The 18,700-nt window shown below is 35.2% G+C and overlaps 1 protein-coding gene across 1 annotated transcript in view; it reads left to right on the top strand.

The window, feature by feature from the left end:
- The window catches only part of LOC128989064 (espin), a 94,222-nt gene that overhangs the window by 34,949 nt on the left and 40,573 nt on the right, over window positions 1-18,700 (top strand). The window contains exons 16-19 of the mRNA XM_054410920.1: window positions 5,411-5,594; window positions 7,430-7,612; window positions 14,824-14,925; window positions 17,658-17,940. Of these exons, the coding sequence (XP_054266895.1) occupies window positions 5,411-5,594; window positions 7,430-7,612; window positions 14,824-14,925; window positions 17,658-17,940 (752 nt within the window). The remainder of the gene's footprint in view (window positions 1-5,410; window positions 5,595-7,429; window positions 7,613-14,823; window positions 14,926-17,657; window positions 17,941-18,700) is intronic.

Raw genomic sequence — 18,700 nt, 5'->3', positions numbered from 1 at the left:
AACCTAGGTTGTCCTAGTATTAAACTAAGCGTGCCTCGACTCTTGGCATACTTTAGTTTAATGTATGAATTTAATTTGCCTCGCTTTGCAATTAGTTAAGTTAACAATACCCGATATAAAATTAACATGATAAAACAACGCTTCCCATCATAACCGTAAAGAGTTGTATGGGATCAGTTCTTGTTCTAATAATGAGCATTTCTTGGATGTTAGGAAAAAAAATTTAGTGGAGTTGAATTTACTTGATTTTATACCTATATTTATTATAAATATATATTTCAAGCTCAAAATCAGTATACTGCTGAATTCCATATGGCAGCCGCACTGAAACTGCTAAAATGTTATTTTCCCTTACGCGTGTTTGTCGTTGATATGTTAATATAGTTATGATATAAATAATATATTCAAAAAATGGTATACCTTTCATCCTAAAACTGACTTGACTACAACTTCAACATAGAATGTTTGATTTCATCAGTTTTTTGTGAGATATTTTTGTCATTCACTACTTCCCCTTATTGTTTGACAAACTAAAATTTCTTAAAACTGAACTTTGACGACTATTAATACAACAGTTTCCAATAGTCAATGGCTGAACATAGAAATTTAATTGTAAACTATTGTTTGGCCTCTGGTCACACAAAAAAACACAAAGTTGTAACTTAATTCCTGAAGAGTAAGATTTAATCAACAATGTTTTATGGGGTTTTTGAAAAAAAAACTGTCTCTAAACACTTACGTAACCAAAATGAAAGACACATAAATACAGGCTTCAGGTCTTACTCGTTATAGGATAAGAAGTTTTCTCTGATGTCAACATATAATAGTGTGAAAATTGAATCAACTAAATCTAATTACGAAGTTTCCATAATCTGGTAAACAAGATCCACGCACAGCTGTTAGTTGCTGGTTCTGCATTGAGTCATTACACTTTACACATCACATGGTGGAAACATTGTTGCAATCCGAGGAATGCAACAATTACATCCACGCACTGTCGTAGACACACCAAGTATAACTGTTGAAGGTTTTGTCTCGTGTCCACTTACACTTGGCACGTCTCGTTCTGATTTTGGACCAGATTCAATCCTCCTCGTCCCGTTATTGGAGCTGTTTTGCCTCTCTCACGTGTTTTGTACGTGGATGCCGAGTTCGGATCAAAACACAGAACGGGTGATGAGGAACAATGTGTTTTGGATGTTCTTAACAGTCTGAAAGCTCCCAAAAAAATATAGCAGAGATTATTTTGCAACATAATGTACTATGCGACTAAGCATATGGCACTAGCATAGATTTACACCATTCGAAATATCTCTGGTTAGTTGGTTTATTGCTATTCTTGAAATCTGATACACAACTAAACGATTTGGAGAAACGTCGGTCAATTTGATACAGTGTCAAATCCTTGTGTCAAACAGTCAAATCATTTGGTCTCAAAGCTAACTCAGTTTTTTTTATACATTATTCGTTAATATTTTCCTCTATTAGAAATTACTAAAACGTGAACATTTTTGTAAACATGTTTTAACCAAGCCATAACTTTGTTAAAACATTGTGAGTTCTATGTAAAGAACTCACGTGGCTCTTAAATATGCGTAATGAATGCACTATGATAAATGTATTGTGATTGATTTCAAATGTACATTTTTACTATTTTAATTTGTTTTTTAAATTAAAATCGAAAACATAGACATTTTACACCATGACGGGTGTGCTATACTAGCCTAGTATAGCCTTTTTGTTGTCTGCGCTCTTGAGCTATAGCAAAAAAGGGAATACTAATGCAATTCAAGTTCCTAAACCTGGCATAATCCCAAAAAATACAGTTTTAGGCTTTGAAATTTCCTGAGTAACGGGGTGTTCAAAAAGTAACTGTTTTCATTACATTTAACTAAACTAGCACTTGGCGTTAGGTTTATTGCTAACAGGTTGTGTTGGCCGCGGCGGCAGCGACCCGTGGACCGGTCACATACTAGGCCGATACCACGTCCGCTGATGTAACATGATGTGATAATTTGCATTAAGTGCTCAATCCACCTGTAGAATGTGTTAATACCACTCAATTACTTCAATCTGAGAGGATACTTTTATAAACAATGTGATGAAGAACTCTTGTTCACTAGCGATAAAAAAATCTAGTTTGGAATTTGCTTTCTGTGTGAAAGTAAAAACAAATTATTGTAGAACGTGGAGTACGGCTATGCTATGATAACATTCCATGTACTACGCTAAAGACTGCTGGCATCGGCCAAACCAAAGGTATAGTTTTTTTTACGATTGGGGACAAAGTGCTCTAATTGTCGATATTAGAGACTTTGCGATTTTTCTATATAATTCGCTCCTTTGAAAAGTGTTGCATCTCCCCATACCACAGCCGGTATCGTCATTTTTATCCTACGCAATAGTATAAGATTAGCCTAGTACTTAAGTGTGTCTGAAAACTATTTAAAGCACAATGCGACAAAACAGCAATCTATTATGGAGGTTCTTCAACGGTAACCCATTCTCAAAGCGAAATTGTGATTTCTTCATGCCCACGACAAGTAGGTATGATTTCACTATTATACGTTTCTTATCAAAGGAGCCGGAACTTAGTGTTTACAAATTCAACCAAATATAATAACGAAATATGAAACTCGCACAGCAAATCTGGTAATATTCGCTTTCCATTCGCAATTTAAATCAGATCCAAACCTAATCATGGAACTGTAGAATGTCTCACACCTGTGCCTGGTCGTTTCACTCTCCACAAATGAATCTGCACGGTGCCCTGGCCATCACACAAAGGGATATATTGTGTTGGAGGTTGGCATCATTGCGTGTTATGGTTGTATTATGGTGTGAGGAGTCACCGACCTTACCACCTTACCGAGGCCAATCGGTCATTCAATGACAGAGAAAAAACTTGAGATTGAGTACATGCATGGTTTTGGGCTTGTATGAGAAAGGTGCGTCAGTGCATTTTTTGTAAGTAGTACGATAATATTATCTGAAAAAAAAATAAATAGATGTGGTATACGTCTAAAATGCTTTTAAATTTTCCTTGTAAATATACAATTCTTCCCAAGCAATTGATCACATTTCATTTTTCCTAATGAGTGGCCATTTTGTAACAAGTGTTGTGCGATATTTGATCTTTCCGTTTTGTTGTTTCTCCATGCAGATGTGTGGTTTTTGAAACGTTTAATAAAGTTTATAGTTTGTCCGATATAAGCATGATCACAATCGTTACAATTTTTTTCGTACATTCCTGACGCGTCAAATTTGTCACGATCTTCTATACGCCTACCTACGTGGATGCAGTATTTTACTCATGGTGTTCTGAGTCATGAAGGTTATCTCCATATTTCTTGAATATTTTAGTTTGTATTTGTTTTTAGTAATTAGTAATTTAATAGTAACATTTCAAAATTACGTGTGGTCGGTAGTTATAAAAAATACATAAATAATACTGTTACGTGCATGTGTTAACTGAACTGCCTAACTAGTAAAGTAAACATTGTGTATGGTAGAGCTATTTAGAAAAAGGTTAATGGCATCTTATCAAATTAAACTTCCCCTTCTATTGCCTCTGGACAAGCTGGTGCAATACAAGAATGAAGAGACGCCGGGATGTGAACCTACGGCATTTAACGCTGCCTTGGCTTCACAATCTGTTGCGCGACTGAGCTACCTACTCAAGAATTTTATTTTAAGGAAAATGTTATAAAAACTTAAAATTATACAGGACAAACCATTTCGAGTCAGTGACGTAATTGGTTTATGTGTATGATGCATAGTTTTCTTTTCCGTGGCTCGTCATTAAGTAAAAGTAGTAAAAGACGATACAAACAAACGTTTAGCGAAATATTTATATCCGTCTCCATCGGATTATCGAGCAATAAAAGTATCAATTTGACCAATAACTAAACTTAAAATAACTAAAGCGAAAACTTTGTATACAGATTTAATAGGTACAAAGTTAACATTTGAATACGATTAGTACGATAGAGTCACATATCAACGATTTACAAAAAAAAATAACAGCAAGGCTAAACACAATACATTTTATGTTTGTCTACAAAATTAGAATGTATCACAATGCACATAATTCAAAGTCAATGCCAAGAATCGAATAGAAGCTGTAACATCACATATTATACGTAAACCATTCCTACATAACGTATCAAAGCTGCAAAATCTCGTCTCCCAACGTTTTAAATTTTCACTACTCACAATTTCTCATTGGGAAACTCAGGCTCGTCTAGTAGTCGGAACAATCTGATTCTAAGGACGGAGAAGACCACGGCGACGACGGCTCCACAGACCACCGCGCCGAAGAAAGTCCTTGAGAAGTCATCTTCCATGTCAAACGGCAAGTGGAAGTGGTAGTCACCACCCTTCTGGAACATTGTGAGGCTCTTGAAAATATGAGAAGAAAACATTTTACTTATTAAAAAACACTGCGAAAATGGTTCTGCCAGCAGCAGTAATTGAATGCAATGTTTACCTGCAAAAACATCTGTTTTCATTCAACAACTTATTGTTGGCCAATATTTTAGACCTGTCACATGTGTAACGTATTTAATGAATAGTTTGAGGATAAGTGACATGAGCATATCTGATGACGTCACCAGGACGCCATAGACATCAAGGGATTTTATTTGTGTACCTTTCATTACTTTATTACTTTACAGTACTTGGACGCGTTTTAACATTATAAATTAGGGTAATTAATTCAGCCTATTACATTAATTCTGTATATAATTTGTATACAAGGTTAGATATGTTTATGTCCGCGGCAATTATTGAATGAGAAGGACCAAGAAGGACCCTGTATGCAGTCATTGACTTTGAATAATGCAACTAGTATTCTCATCTTAAAGTAAAAATGAAACACTTAAATAAATTATTTATTGATCTCAAAAAAGTTGTTCTTTATTTTTGCGTGAATTTTACAACTTTTCTCTAAAATTTTGTTATAATACCAAGGAACATAAGAGGAATAGATAAAATAGTTCCAAAGTTGGGAATAACAAGAAACAAACAGTAGACAACAAATCACCCTCCTCATAAACCGGATATTAATACTGTATTAAAGGATGTTATATCTATAATAGAGTATATTTTATCTATGATACAGTATTTACCTATGGTAGAATTATCAGGTTCTCGAACTTTGGCACGAGAGTGATGGATGCAATCTCCGTCAATCTATACACACAGACTTGAGGAATTTGTACAGCTTTCCAATATTACGTTGTTCTTCCTCAGAAAATGCAACTGGTTTCAACACTAACACGCAAATATACTTTATTCACGTTCAAAGCTGTTAATCGGGCCATTTCTTCATCTCGTAGAAAGCTATCTTCCATCTAACATCCACAGTATATTTTACTGCAGTATCCTCAGTATCTCTTGTCTGTTACAGCGCAAACACCCAGATGGACAACGACGTGACACCAGTGTACCTGGCAGCACAGGAAGGTCACCTGGAGGTCCTCAAGTTCCTGGTACTGGAGGCTGGAGGATCGCTGTACGTCAGGGCCAAGGATGGCATGGCGCCTGTACACGCCGCGTCGCAGATGGGCTGCCTCAACTGTCTCAAGTGGATGGTGAGTCGATACCATCTACATATTTTTTATTCGTGTAATGTGGTCAGATTTTAGTGAAAAGAATAATAGAATAATAGAATACTTTACTTACTTTACTTGGATAATAGAAATACTTTAAATAAAAGTCTAGAGGTTTCCACTAAATATTATTGTTTAATTTATCATACTTTTAAAATTAATTAACAATCAATTGTCTAGAGCAAATAAAAATGAACCACTTTTGTTAGAAAAGCCTAGAAGAATGTCTCTTTGTTTATTTTTCTCTTCTTAGCAACCAAAATTCAATAAAACTATTTAAAACATCTGTCAGCTGATAGATTTGTCAGCTCACTACAGATCAGATGACAGATGTTTTAAATAGTTTTATTGAATTTTGGTTGCTAAGAAGAGAAAAATAAACAAAGAGACATTCTTCTAGGCTTTTCTAACAAAAGTGGTTCATTTTTATTTGCTCTAGACAATTGATTGTTAATTAATTTTAAAAGTATGATAAATTAAACAATAATGTTTAGTGGAAACCTCTAGACTTTTATTTAAAGTATTTCTATTATTTAAAAGAGGTTCTTTTCACTAAAATTGGTGACCCCGACGTGATATGTTGCATTGACTTTAGCCCCAAACTCAATCAATTGTTTCACAATGAATACATTACCTTCACTGCATGCAACATGAAGTGGAGTCATGTCCGAAACTTGGCTAAGATTAACATTACATTTTTTTTGTTCTATTAAAAGTTTCACGTTCTTTACACAATTTCTCTGGGATGCCACATACAAAGGAGTTTCTTTGAGAAACGTTTGGGCGTTGATATCTGCAGATTAGTGACTCAGAAGTTCTTTCAGACATTCATTTCTCATTGTGAAACAATTGATTGAGTTTGGGGCTAAAGTCAATGTGACAGATCACGTCGGGGTCATCAATTTTAGTGAAAAGAACCTCTTTAAAATAATAGAAATACTTTAAATAAAAGTCTAGAGGTTTCCACTAAACATTATTGTTTAATTTATCATACTTTTAAAATTAATTAACAATCAAGAGCAAATAAAAATGAACCACTTTTGTTAGAAAAGCCTAGAAGAATGTCTCTTTGTTTATTTTTCTCTTCTTAGCAACCAAAATTCAATAAAACTATTTAAAACATCTGTCAGCTGATAGATTTGTCAGCTCACTACAAGATTTCCAAAGTAGGCCTATAGCATTTTATAAGGCGCTTGAAAGTGTACTTCTTTTGATTACAGTCAACCAGTGCTCTGTCAATCCCACTCAGGTTATGGAATGCAGAGTCACAGGATCCTCCAGGAGTGTATGCGTGCTGTTTGTTTCGTAGAAAATAATAAGAACTAAATACATTTCTGGAATGTTGAGTATGGCTTACTTAATTCCCCAATATCCTGTGGGGGGATAGAACATCCAGCAGAGCTCTCCTTTGGTTTATGATCACCTCAAACGGACGAAAAAAGGGAATATTTTCTGTAAAAAAACATTTGCTATAAAAATTTGCCATGCCAGTATTGTAGGCTACATCATAATTTTTACCTCGATGGCGAGAGCTGTTGGGGTATTTTCATTCTTTTCACGCATATTTTCACATAATTCAAATATACATAAACCGAGTCTCATGGCCTCAACCCTTAGTGGCCTATTGATGGCTAATTTAGGGGTATATAAAATGTACATAGGGTTATTTCCTAGTCATCCAAAGCTCTCAACCACCACGAATCTTTGGTATTTAGTAATGCCTTCCAATAAGAAAATAAACAAGAAATCATAGGATTCCAGTTACTGTAGTCTCTAGTCACAGGTTCTAACGCTGTACTGCTATGTTTGTTCCGCAGGTTCAAGACCAGGGGGTGGACCCTAACCTGAGGGACGGCGACGGCGCGACACCCCTTCACTTCGCCGCCTCTAGAGGTCACGTGGAGGTGGTCCGATGGCTGCTGAGGCACGGTGCCAAGCTGGTAACCGACAAGTATGGAAAGAGCCCAATCAACGACGCTGCCGAGAATCATCAGATGGAGGTAATCAAGGACCAGAAACAAATGTTCTATTTTTTTGGATCTACGAGCTTTTGTGGTTCTTAAGCTAGTTTAAACCATATTTTTTTGTTTGTGAATATGCTTTTGGAATCGTTGAAGATACAATTTATTACTAAAGGGGTGTGGATAAACTCCTTTGAACAAATATAATGTTTGAATACCCCCGCCACAGCAAACCTGCAGACTAAGCGAATTTCTATTTGCCTGGTTGGATTTACACTAAAATGTCTCCTTAAAAATATCACATTAATTCCCTATTTAAATAAAATTAGTTTAACGAGGAATTAGGTTGCTGCAACAGGGAGGGTAAAAAGGCGTTTTTTTTGTAAAATGTTAATAGTTTAGTATGAAATGAATGCATTTTCCAAATTTGATCAAAATATGTTCATAAACAAGCAAACTACAACAGTTTACTTATTCTCCATAATAATAACATGGGAATTATAAATTTACAGTTTTTTGGAATTTTCTCCGTAATTATTAGGCGCATAATAACGCTTCAATATACTAAATTATTTGTTTTTTAAGCTCTACAAAATGGTTTGGAAAGAAAATGCTAAATTTTAAGTTTTTAGGGTCAAAAATGGTAAAACCCAATTTTAACCCCATAAACCCCTGTTCCCATAGTCCGATCATGCTGGTTCACGAACTCGTTCGAATAAATGTAGGTTTACACATTTGTACCAAATTTCATCAAAATCGGATGATTTTTGCTCTAGTTATCGCGCTAACGGACACATATATAAATATATATATATGAATTTGAACGGATGGTGTTTTTGGCCTCTAGGGACCTCAAAACGAAAAAGTAAATCGATCCCGGGTCCAGGTCTTACCATGAGTAGGCCCCTACTACGGTAATAGCTTATTCCCTATATGGGAAATTCGCTAAAAAGACAAATTAGTAACTAAAACGCATTTCAATTCCTGCTTGTCCTCACGAAATCCGGTTGAAGTTTCTTTATTGAGACATCAATAAAACCTTTTAGCTTTGATAAGGTAAATAAAAGATAACTGATGTCTTGACATCCTCAATGATTTTTAAGTGACCAGAATCGTCTTTGTTCGAGTTTAAATCCCTCTAATAATCATAAATGGCCTTTAACCATGCGATAATACCTCGTGGTGGTCCATTTCATTTGGGAAACGGATAGAGGAGCGCAAGTCATAAAACTGCCAATCCCTCAGCCGAAGAATTCGTCGGAGTAATTTCCCAACTTTCTTTATAACGGTTTAAATTTAAATGATTATATACAAATTTATTCTTCAGTTAAATGTTGAACCACATTAATTTTGTATCCAAGAGACAAAGCAGTTTATAAAACTGGACTTTTAAATAGTTGTTTTTATAATTGCGACTTAAATTAGGTAGTTGACTAATGGACTTTAGCCTTCATGGTGTGGATCTAAAATCAATTAATGTGATTGATTGTGAATTAGTAAGTTTATTCACCTTTTTCATAACTGCCTTAAACAAACGTCGTCTTTGAAAAGTAGAAGGGGTCATGCATTATAACCTTAAAAAAAGGTTTTGAACCATATTAAAATGCTCAAATTTACGCATGGGTCCCCTCGTTATAAATATACAATTTTTATGCAGGAATGGTTAATAAAATCCTTAAATAAATTTGAATTCATGAACATAATTGCTTTCAGATGTACACCTAATTGATCAAAAACTGAACCGAATTTTACATCAAGTTTTATAAAATTCTCTTTAGATCAATTCAACATGCAGAAACCAAATCCTCTTTATGATGTATAGAACATTTCGCCCATCCATTGAATTAGTTTATTTTTCCATTATAAATAAATAAAAAAAGGTAATGAAAATTATAAGTGCAAATAAAGTATTTAATTATTTGTTAATTTTATGCTTCTTTTAACTTCTCGAAAACATAGGCGAAATGGAGCTACTGTATGTCATATTATTTACAAAAAAAAAAAATTATGAATCAATAACAAAATGAGTTAAAATGTTAACAATAAAAAAATAACAGTGGCCAGAAACTTACACATAGAGAATTGTTACCTTCGGTACTGTAGCTTGAAATAAAGGGTCCATAAATAACGGGTCATTTTAAAACCTATGTCAATCAGCTGTGGTTACTCGTAGAATCTTCATTGTTGTATTAAACAACAACAAATATCATGCTATTTGAGTAATCATGGATCGTTGGACAGTACAACACCGTATCTTTTGCATGAAGCCTATTTTGTATAGTGGCAACCTGCCTGCTCTACTGGCCCCGGGTAAAAGCGGCTTAAACGATAATAACTTTACATTTTAAAATCTCTTATTTATAATTTTATCTTGGAAAATATTATTTTATTAACTCTCTTTTGATAAATAATCTCAGAGTTTCAATAGTAAGTGCCAGTTATTGTTATTGAAGTAATTGTCAAAATAGTGTAATTATTTTTTTTTTGTAATCCGGAAGCTATAACATTTATCCACACGATGCTTAAACAATTATTTTAGAAATGGCTAAGTAAATTCTGATAAAATAAATTTGTGCTTGAATAATCAGTTAGGAGTACGAACTTTAAGGAGTAAAGGTTTTCATTCGATGGTTTATTCAGTGAGGCGCGACTAATGAGATTTACTCGCAGGGTCGATCCAGCCATTGTCTCTTTCAACATTCAACCCTTATAAAAGTATGAGATTATTTTCTTGCACGGGTAGGACCGAGGAGCGCAAGTGCCTCTGTGCTCCTCGGTCCTACTACGACGAATTTTATTTATGACCTCTGACCTCCCATTATAGCAGGTATTGTGCGCTCCTCGGTCCGCGAATCGATTCGTGTATAAACATAACATAATAGTTATTATAAACATATTTTCTGATTTATAGGATGTAATTCAATCAGTTTCTATAACACAACGAGCATATAAACGGACGACATGTTTTCTCAGGATTTCCTCTAATTATTTTCGACTTTAGATCAATTCACACTGTGGACATTTTTACCCACCAAACATCGATTTCGAATGCAAGACGTCCATCAAAAGATGATCGACGGGCGAAGCAGTTACAGTCCAATAATCACACTTTCGCTGAGCTCACTTGCTCACTTGATTGATTCCGTTAATATCATATCAGGGAAAGTTTGAAGTCTATAGTGTGCCAAACGTCACAGCGAGTAGCCGCGCTCGCCGCTCGCCAGGCCGAGTTGGGGATACGGATCTCCAGTTATTAACCACAATCTCTCTTGGTCCGCTCTTCCTTTTGCATTAATTCGATTATCGAAACGACAATTGGCTAAAAACTAGTGTCGGTTGAAAATTGTTTGTCGCGGATGATTGGTTCAGTCCTGAACATGGGAAACGAACCTTGTGTGGATTAGACTTCAGTTTAAACGACAATGGAGTGTATCTTGATCGGAGGTATAATCGACTTAACGAGCTGTTAGTTTTCTTTTTTCTCATTGACTTGCTCAGAATCCAGACCCAAAGGGGAAACGCGTGCTGTTGATATAGTGATTAGAGTTTGATCTTTCTGTACAGGAGGCCCGAGAGCATATGTCACAAATCATCGAAGACTGCCATGTGATTATGAGTTCGCAGTTCGAAGCTGAAATTAAGCTTTTTATTCAGAGATATAGAAAACAAAAAACTATTAGTATCCTTAAACTTGTCGTGTATTTGAGAACTCCCTTCTCTACATTGCAAACTAATATTGCATTAGAAACAACAAATTGACTTTGTCTATTACATTTGTGAAAGTGTATACTGACAATAAAGACTCTGATTCTAAAGCCATAGAACAATCTATATAATTAATACGCTACATGAAACTTTGTCGGTTGAACTCCTCCACCATTTCTAAACCGATTTTATCCATTGACGTCTCATTGGAAAGAGCGTGTCGCGTAGATTTGCAAACTGGCCTTACATTTTTTGAAAAAGTCCCTTGGGCTCTGCCCCAGTGGCTTAGAAAGTTCCCATGTTATCCTTATGAAGAACATAATTGTTTACATTTTGATCAGCTGTATAATTTAATTGCTGTTAGTTATTTTTCAATTCAATGAAGCGCATTTAGTACATTTATTTACTATTTGAGTTTGTGTAAACAAAACCCCCAATATGGATCGTGTTAGTATGGTTGTATCCTAAATTTTTGTATGTATCGTTGTTTTGTGTCGCTATGTCGGATCGTGTTATCATGATTGTAAGTTAGATTTGTGCATTTATCGTTCTTTTGTGTAGCTATAATTTGTTTATTTGTTGTTTTTGTCTTTTAAATACCTCCGACGCGACGACAACGAAACATAGACAGGAGGCGTAATCGTGATAACGATCACCGCAGCTACAGTACAGTGTTGCGTAATAGGCTTAACTCATCACAGTCAGCACCTGACCCTGGACAGTCTCAACTATTAGGTTACAAATGCGCCCGAACACTACCCCAAAACGACTTTTCGTTCTAAATTGGCCCTCTATCAATGACCTGTGTTGCCTGTACAGCGAGGCATTTAGAGAAGGACAAAACCGGCCGGATTGCTTTAGGTTTATCAATAACGAAGATAAACATGGGCTGAGTTACACACCGGTAATCTTTCAATTGACTCTTTTAAATTCATTGTAAATATGACTGTTATTCATTTTGATATAACTCCTGTAATACTTTGCAATTGCTCGAATTCGAGCAACATGTACACATGTAGTAGTGATTAATAGCGCGACGAGGTTGATTTCATGTCGCACCAACCTCCTCAGTCCAGCAACTCTTTATGTTTTTGCTACTCGATCATCGTAAAGCTAAATAAATTTTAACCTTTTTTAATAGTTGATATAAGTTAAAGAATACAACTAACTATTCTATGGATGTGATCATAATATTTCATTTATTTGCAGAAGTTAAATATCAATACCAGTACTGGGCTGCCGCCCATGAATGAAACTTGTACCGAATAAATTAGTTCACATGTTATATGTGAGCTTTAAACGTCTTGTTCTTTTGTAGTAGTGTCTGTGTCAATGAATATATATAGACACATTCTACTAAGACTTTAGCCACAGACTATCGTGTATACTTGTTAATAGTTTTTAAGTCTAATTTTAGAAAATGTATGGATATTAATTAATTGAACAATTTCGTAAGATTGCGACTCTAAAATTCAAAGAAAATGGAGCTTTGTCTAAAAGTGTCTCTTTCTAAACACTATTGGCCCTACTATTAAGTTTGCCCCAAAATACAGTATGAAGTATGTTACAGTGCGTAAGAAAGCACATATCTTGTAAAACTTCGATACATGTTTTAGATAGGTATATTCTCTCGCCCTTTAGTCCTAATTGCAGAGGACGGGGTTTTACGAATTCCACGTATGTTTTAGGTTAACCTACCGTGTAAATATTTTTTTCTGAAACATAAACACTTTTAGTGAGTCATAGACACAATAAAATAAACTTCCTTTTGGGTGATATTAAGTAAGCGTGATCTGTGTTTGAGTTCCCCGTCAAAATGATTGATTTGCTGTGTTAGTATCAACTAGGTGAAACCCGTCGACATCGACGGCTAATTTCAAGGCTTACGCTAATTCATCTAACTGCTATAAATAGAGTGAAATAATAAAAATGTTGAGCAAAATGATTGATTTGCTGTGTTAGTATAAATGTAACGATGTAGATCATTTTTGGACATCACGTGTCAGCTGCATTTCGGGCTTTTTAAACACGAAATCTCAATTTTGGAAAACCTTACGTGCTGAAGGGTGTTTTCCTAATATACTTTACAAAATCTAGAACCAAGATCAATTGACCAAACTTACCGTCGCCAATTAGAGCAAAATTAGAGCCCAATTTCTACTATGTTAACGTTCAACCTCAAACATCACAACCTGATGATTGTCATGTGGGCACCTAGACCTAGTTACCGGAGCTGGTTGTAATTGCTCATCGCTAGCCACTGGGGCAAAGTCCTCCGTCCCCGGGTGCAAGTACCGAGTACTCGGTGAGCGGAGCTGCATGACAGCATAACGGGCCATCCACAACTGGTTCCATTGCGACCTACTTCTGACGATAATTGGCGTTATGGGGAATCCGGTCGGATCCAGACACCTTTGCTCGAAAATAAATAATAATCGTAGCGGAGGATGTGCCCGCGGGGCAGAGGCCCGGTGGACGTAGCCTTGAAGGTCGCGGGGAACGGGCACGGTCAGGGAAATGTTACGTGTGTTTATATGGATTTAACTTAGTTTCAGGAGATAGTGAACTGGGGTAAAATTAACCGGATAATTGAATTTTGGACATTTTGATGGTACATATTATAAATCAATATTGTGTATTGATTTTGTTCACATTTTTACAACGATCATTAGAGTATAAAATTGAAAAGCCTTGACACCCTTAATATTCAATTTTGTATGAAAATCTACTTACATAGTACGACAGAAGGTGTCAAAGAAAACTACTGTACATTTGACATCTTCTGTCATAATTACTTAAGTAGGTTCTGTTTTATAATCGGTAAGTTAAGGGAAAGTGGTGTTCATTACAGTATTTGACCATTTGAATAGTATATTTTGCTTCAAATAAAGATTATTGTTCAATATTGGTCCATTTTATGGTGGTGGTACAGAGCGATACTGGTGTAATTGATAGAATATTTAAAAACGTTGCTAAAAACTCATTAAGATTCGTGCTATTTACTTTACTGATTTAAAAGGCTGCTACAAATAAATGGTAGTGTTCAATTCTTGCAGGTATGAGACGATTTGATTGCCATTTAATCTTTATTTCAAGGTTTGCTTTACAAGCTAGTTTTATAATTTTTCTGCTAAGATTGTTTCCTGAATTTTCAGAAAACACTGTGTTAGGAGAGATTGACAAGATTATTTTAGGGGTTACCCAACTAGCTAAATATACCCTCAGTAGTGATCAGGGGAAACAATTAATAATAAAGACTCCCTCCATTGTTAGGTTGGGGTGGGATTTTAAAAAGGCAATATTTATTTTTTGCAACCCAATATTCTTGCATATTCAAAATAAACTTTGATTTAACCTAAAATTGAAGTACTAAAACATTAATCAATGTTATTAGGACCTAACGTTTTTAAATATAATTCAACAACATTTGATCATACCTGAATAGGTCTACCTGGTAAATAGTTTAATTTTGGAGTATGATTTTAAAAAATCGGTGAATTGTAATATATGCCAATCTTGCTAGCTAACTGTGATGTGTCTGTTAGTGCCTGAACCTGTTGGTACAGCGAGGTACCACTCCGGACTACCATGATGACCTTTACCAGGGCAAACTGCACGGCTGTACCTGCAGGGCTGGGGACTCTGTGGTGAGTAACTGTCGATAAATATTCATGCACAGCTTAGTATTCACGTTGACATAAAAACTATGTGTAAAATATTCACATAGGAAAATATTCACGGCTACATGCAAAAAATATTCTTGGCTATTTTCAAAAAATAACAACCAATTAAACATTATAACATTTAGCTGATTGAGGTAAGTAAACCCTACTTGTTCAGTTATGTTGCAGCCCAGGATATACACATGTATTTTAATACAAAAATAATAATGTTAAGAAATATTCTTGTAATAATTCTTGTGTTGAAAGATGTTAAAAAGCAAATAAATATTAATTTAAAAACATTTTTTATATTTAAATGAATAGGTACATATTTTTTGTAAAAACAAATACAGTAGAACCCCTCATATCCGGCCTTGGTTTTACTGGTCCTCTGTTTATCCGGCCCCTTCCAGGAAGCCAATATCAAAATTTTTTCTCACACCTTACAGACGTTTAGATACAAGCACTAGTCTTTGTGACTGCTCAAGTCATAAAATAAATTGTTCTCATTATTTATCTGTTTGTTTATACATTTATTTGCTGAGTCACTATACTCAGTTGAGCTAGTAGGCCTAACCTCTGATCAGTTGGCTGATTATTTCCAAAGTGGGTTTAGTACAGTACAGTACGAGTACATTAATTTTTGTATTTCACAAAATGGTTAAGAATGTTGAGTAGAAATTCAAGTACCATTTAAGTCCTAATGATCTTTAAGTACAATTTATTGTCATTTTTACCTCCATTTAATATGTTTAGTTACCTGGAATCATAATATTTGTACATTCATTACTTACAGTACCGACTTTAACCTACAAATATTTTTTCCTTTTTACAGACATGTTTATTTTCCTAAAAATGATCCCAGAACAGAATTAAATGATACTTTTGATTGCATATATTGATTACCTATTATTATTAGGTATGAATTGTCATTTTCATAGTAGGTAGGTTGGTTTATCCGGCCAAATCGTTATCCGGCCAGGGGCTTGGTCCCGTGGTGGCCGGATATGAGGGGTTCTACTGTATGTACTAATATTTTGCTAGACATTCGAATGTGTATTCAAATATTTGTTTGTAGATTAATATTAACAAATCTTTTATGAATAATTATTTTTTTTGCGCTTTCGGATACTGAATCAGTCAAGCTGAATTATTGGAAGACAAATCAAGTAGATAATAGTAACAACTTTGTCTATTAAAATATTAATTTTAACACTACAAAGCTCTAACATCCGTACTGTTATATACAAATCTAATGGTGTCTGTCTGTGTGTGTGTGTTGCTAATAATGTAAAAACTACTGAACTGACTGGGCTTATATTATTCAAAAATATAGCTACCATACCAAGAACAAGAACGGTAATAGCAATAGGACTATTCACATGTTCGAAATTCAAACATTATGTAAATTATGTTCAACACTGTATTCAAACATTGTGAATTTACTCATACTTCCAAGCCGACCAATTAATATCTACTTTTGAAAACCTCGCCTAAAAACATTGGACATCCAAAAGCCGTAGAGAACTCAAGAACTCGTAGAGAAGAGGAACTCAGGGAAGTGAATAGACCTGACGTTCCTAGATATGAGGACTATCTTTGTGCTTAATTTTGGCTGTATCTGTTTAGTATTTTAGTCGTGACAGCAGCCCAGACAGACAGATAGACAGACACCACCTCAACTTTCTAAGTATAGATAGATAGATATCGATACAGGTTATGACTTGTGAGTGATTTAGAAATTTGTGATTTGGTTTGAAGAAGATCGATGTACTTATACAATTTGTTTATTTAAATTAAACAATTAGTAGTTTTGAAACTTAAAGATTAAAACTTAAAATCTCAAAAATTAAAAATATGGATAAGTAAAAAGGGAGACCAAGGAGAAACAAGTTCAAGTATATAGAAATGTAATTGGAATGTCAGTAAGATTTTCTTATATTATATACAACATTTAAAATTAATCCTAACCCAAATTACGGTTTCCACTTCTTATCTGAATTAAAGGCCATAAACGTTTATCCAATGTGGTATGGTTGAATTTTTCTTTCTAAAAGTGTTGGCAAAAATGTATAAATATTGTATACAAAGATAAATATATGTTTTATGTACCTATCAAAAGTTTCTATTTCACGTCCTCTTCCCGTTGCAAAGCACGGGTACAACAGGTAGTTTGTAAATACTATCTATATAAATAAAATTACAGTTTTGTCTGTACATTGCTTAGAATCATGCAGTTTTGGTTATTTTTACGTTTCATAGCCTAAGAAAGCCGAAACGAGTCTTATCTCAATTTTAAAATATCGATTGAATCAACTAGCCATAACATTTTTAGCCTAAGTTCTAGCATTGACTATACGAATTTCTGTGTATAGTTGTACCGTAGTTGTAGCTAGTTTTACAATAAAAATGAACTAGTTTAATTAAGCCACTGGCAGGTTGTTCTTATGTAATTACTGATTTCCGTTAAATACGACAGAATTCAAACCAAGTTAAACTGGAAGGAGCATTCATGTAAGCTATAGCACGTTTTATGTCAGATTAACTATCACAATGGAAAAAACTAAGAGAAGCTTAGCACACTGTAAAGTGACTCGTTCAACAATGTTCTTTTTTAGGCCTATACAATCAGTCTTTAAGGTGACTAGCTGATATATTTATACATTTATAGTATTGAGCAGCTAGCTTGTATCAGTAACAAAACCATATTTCCACAGTGTTCATACGCAGACTGTATCAACTACACCAATGGCAAGGAGCCATTCTACCTGCACCCCCCGGGCCCTGTCAAGGACTCTCCTCCAGCCAAGGATGGACTCTACATCAACCCTATGACCCTGACCTCCCACAACCATAACCACAACAGTGGCTTCTACCTGCACAACCCCCAGGAAGTACCCTACCATAGGGTCAAGGACCTCTTCAACCCTGACAAGCACCAATCAGGGTTCACCACGTACAGCAAGCCTCCACCACCACCTCCACCCCCACCACTGACTGGTGAGATAAGTAAATGTTGCTTGGTTTGAAAAATGTTAAACAAATTGTTCAAATTTAATCAAGTAGGTTCTTTTAATGGTGCAATAAAAAAAAAATGAAAAATTACTTATTCAGTATTACTGTGGTAATTCATTTATTCATACAACGGACAAAGGTGTTATATCATTTCTGTTAAACTTTATTTCGGGAGTTTAAACATCATGATGGGCTTCTAGGAAGTAGTCTGTAAGCCCGATTTTCAAACGCACCTTCCAACAGTTGGGGGCGTATTTTGGCAATAAGACGGATGCTGACTTCTATAATTCCGGCCACAAGTCTTGACTACAAGACAGCCATTCACCTGACCACCATTCATTGCAGTGTTTCAGATTATCCACCGTTTTACCTCGTGTCGCCATATCAGCTGGATTTTCGTCAGTAGGAACGTATCTAAATTGCGTCTCAGTGTTGGTTTTGATCTCCATTACTCTTCTCTCCACAAACTTAGGAAGCAGCTTTGTTGTGTTGTGTTAATCCAATGTAACACACATTGTGAATCAGTCCACAGTATCTTATTTACAACAGGAAGTTTTGAGGATTCTTCCACAAAACGTAACGCTCTTGTTCCAATCAACACGCCTAAAAGTTTGAGTCTTGGAAGGGTAATTTTCGGCTTTGACTTTGGGGTTAAATGGCTTTTACAAAACATGAGAGAGGTTTTGTCCTTGGCCGGCTTCACGCGCATGTACATGATTTTGTATTATAAATGTTTTCGTATGTG

This window comes from Macrosteles quadrilineatus, unplaced genomic scaffold (genome assembly GCF_028750875.1).
Source record: "Macrosteles quadrilineatus isolate MER2022 unplaced genomic scaffold, UCM_ALF_1.0 Scaffold_3__2_contigs__length_128488019, whole genome shotgun sequence".
NCBI lineage: Eukaryota > Metazoa > Arthropoda > Insecta > Hemiptera > Cicadellidae > Macrosteles > Macrosteles quadrilineatus.
The sequence above is the reverse complement of the archived record's forward strand: the minus strand, read 5'-3'. Positions and strand labels throughout refer to the sequence as shown.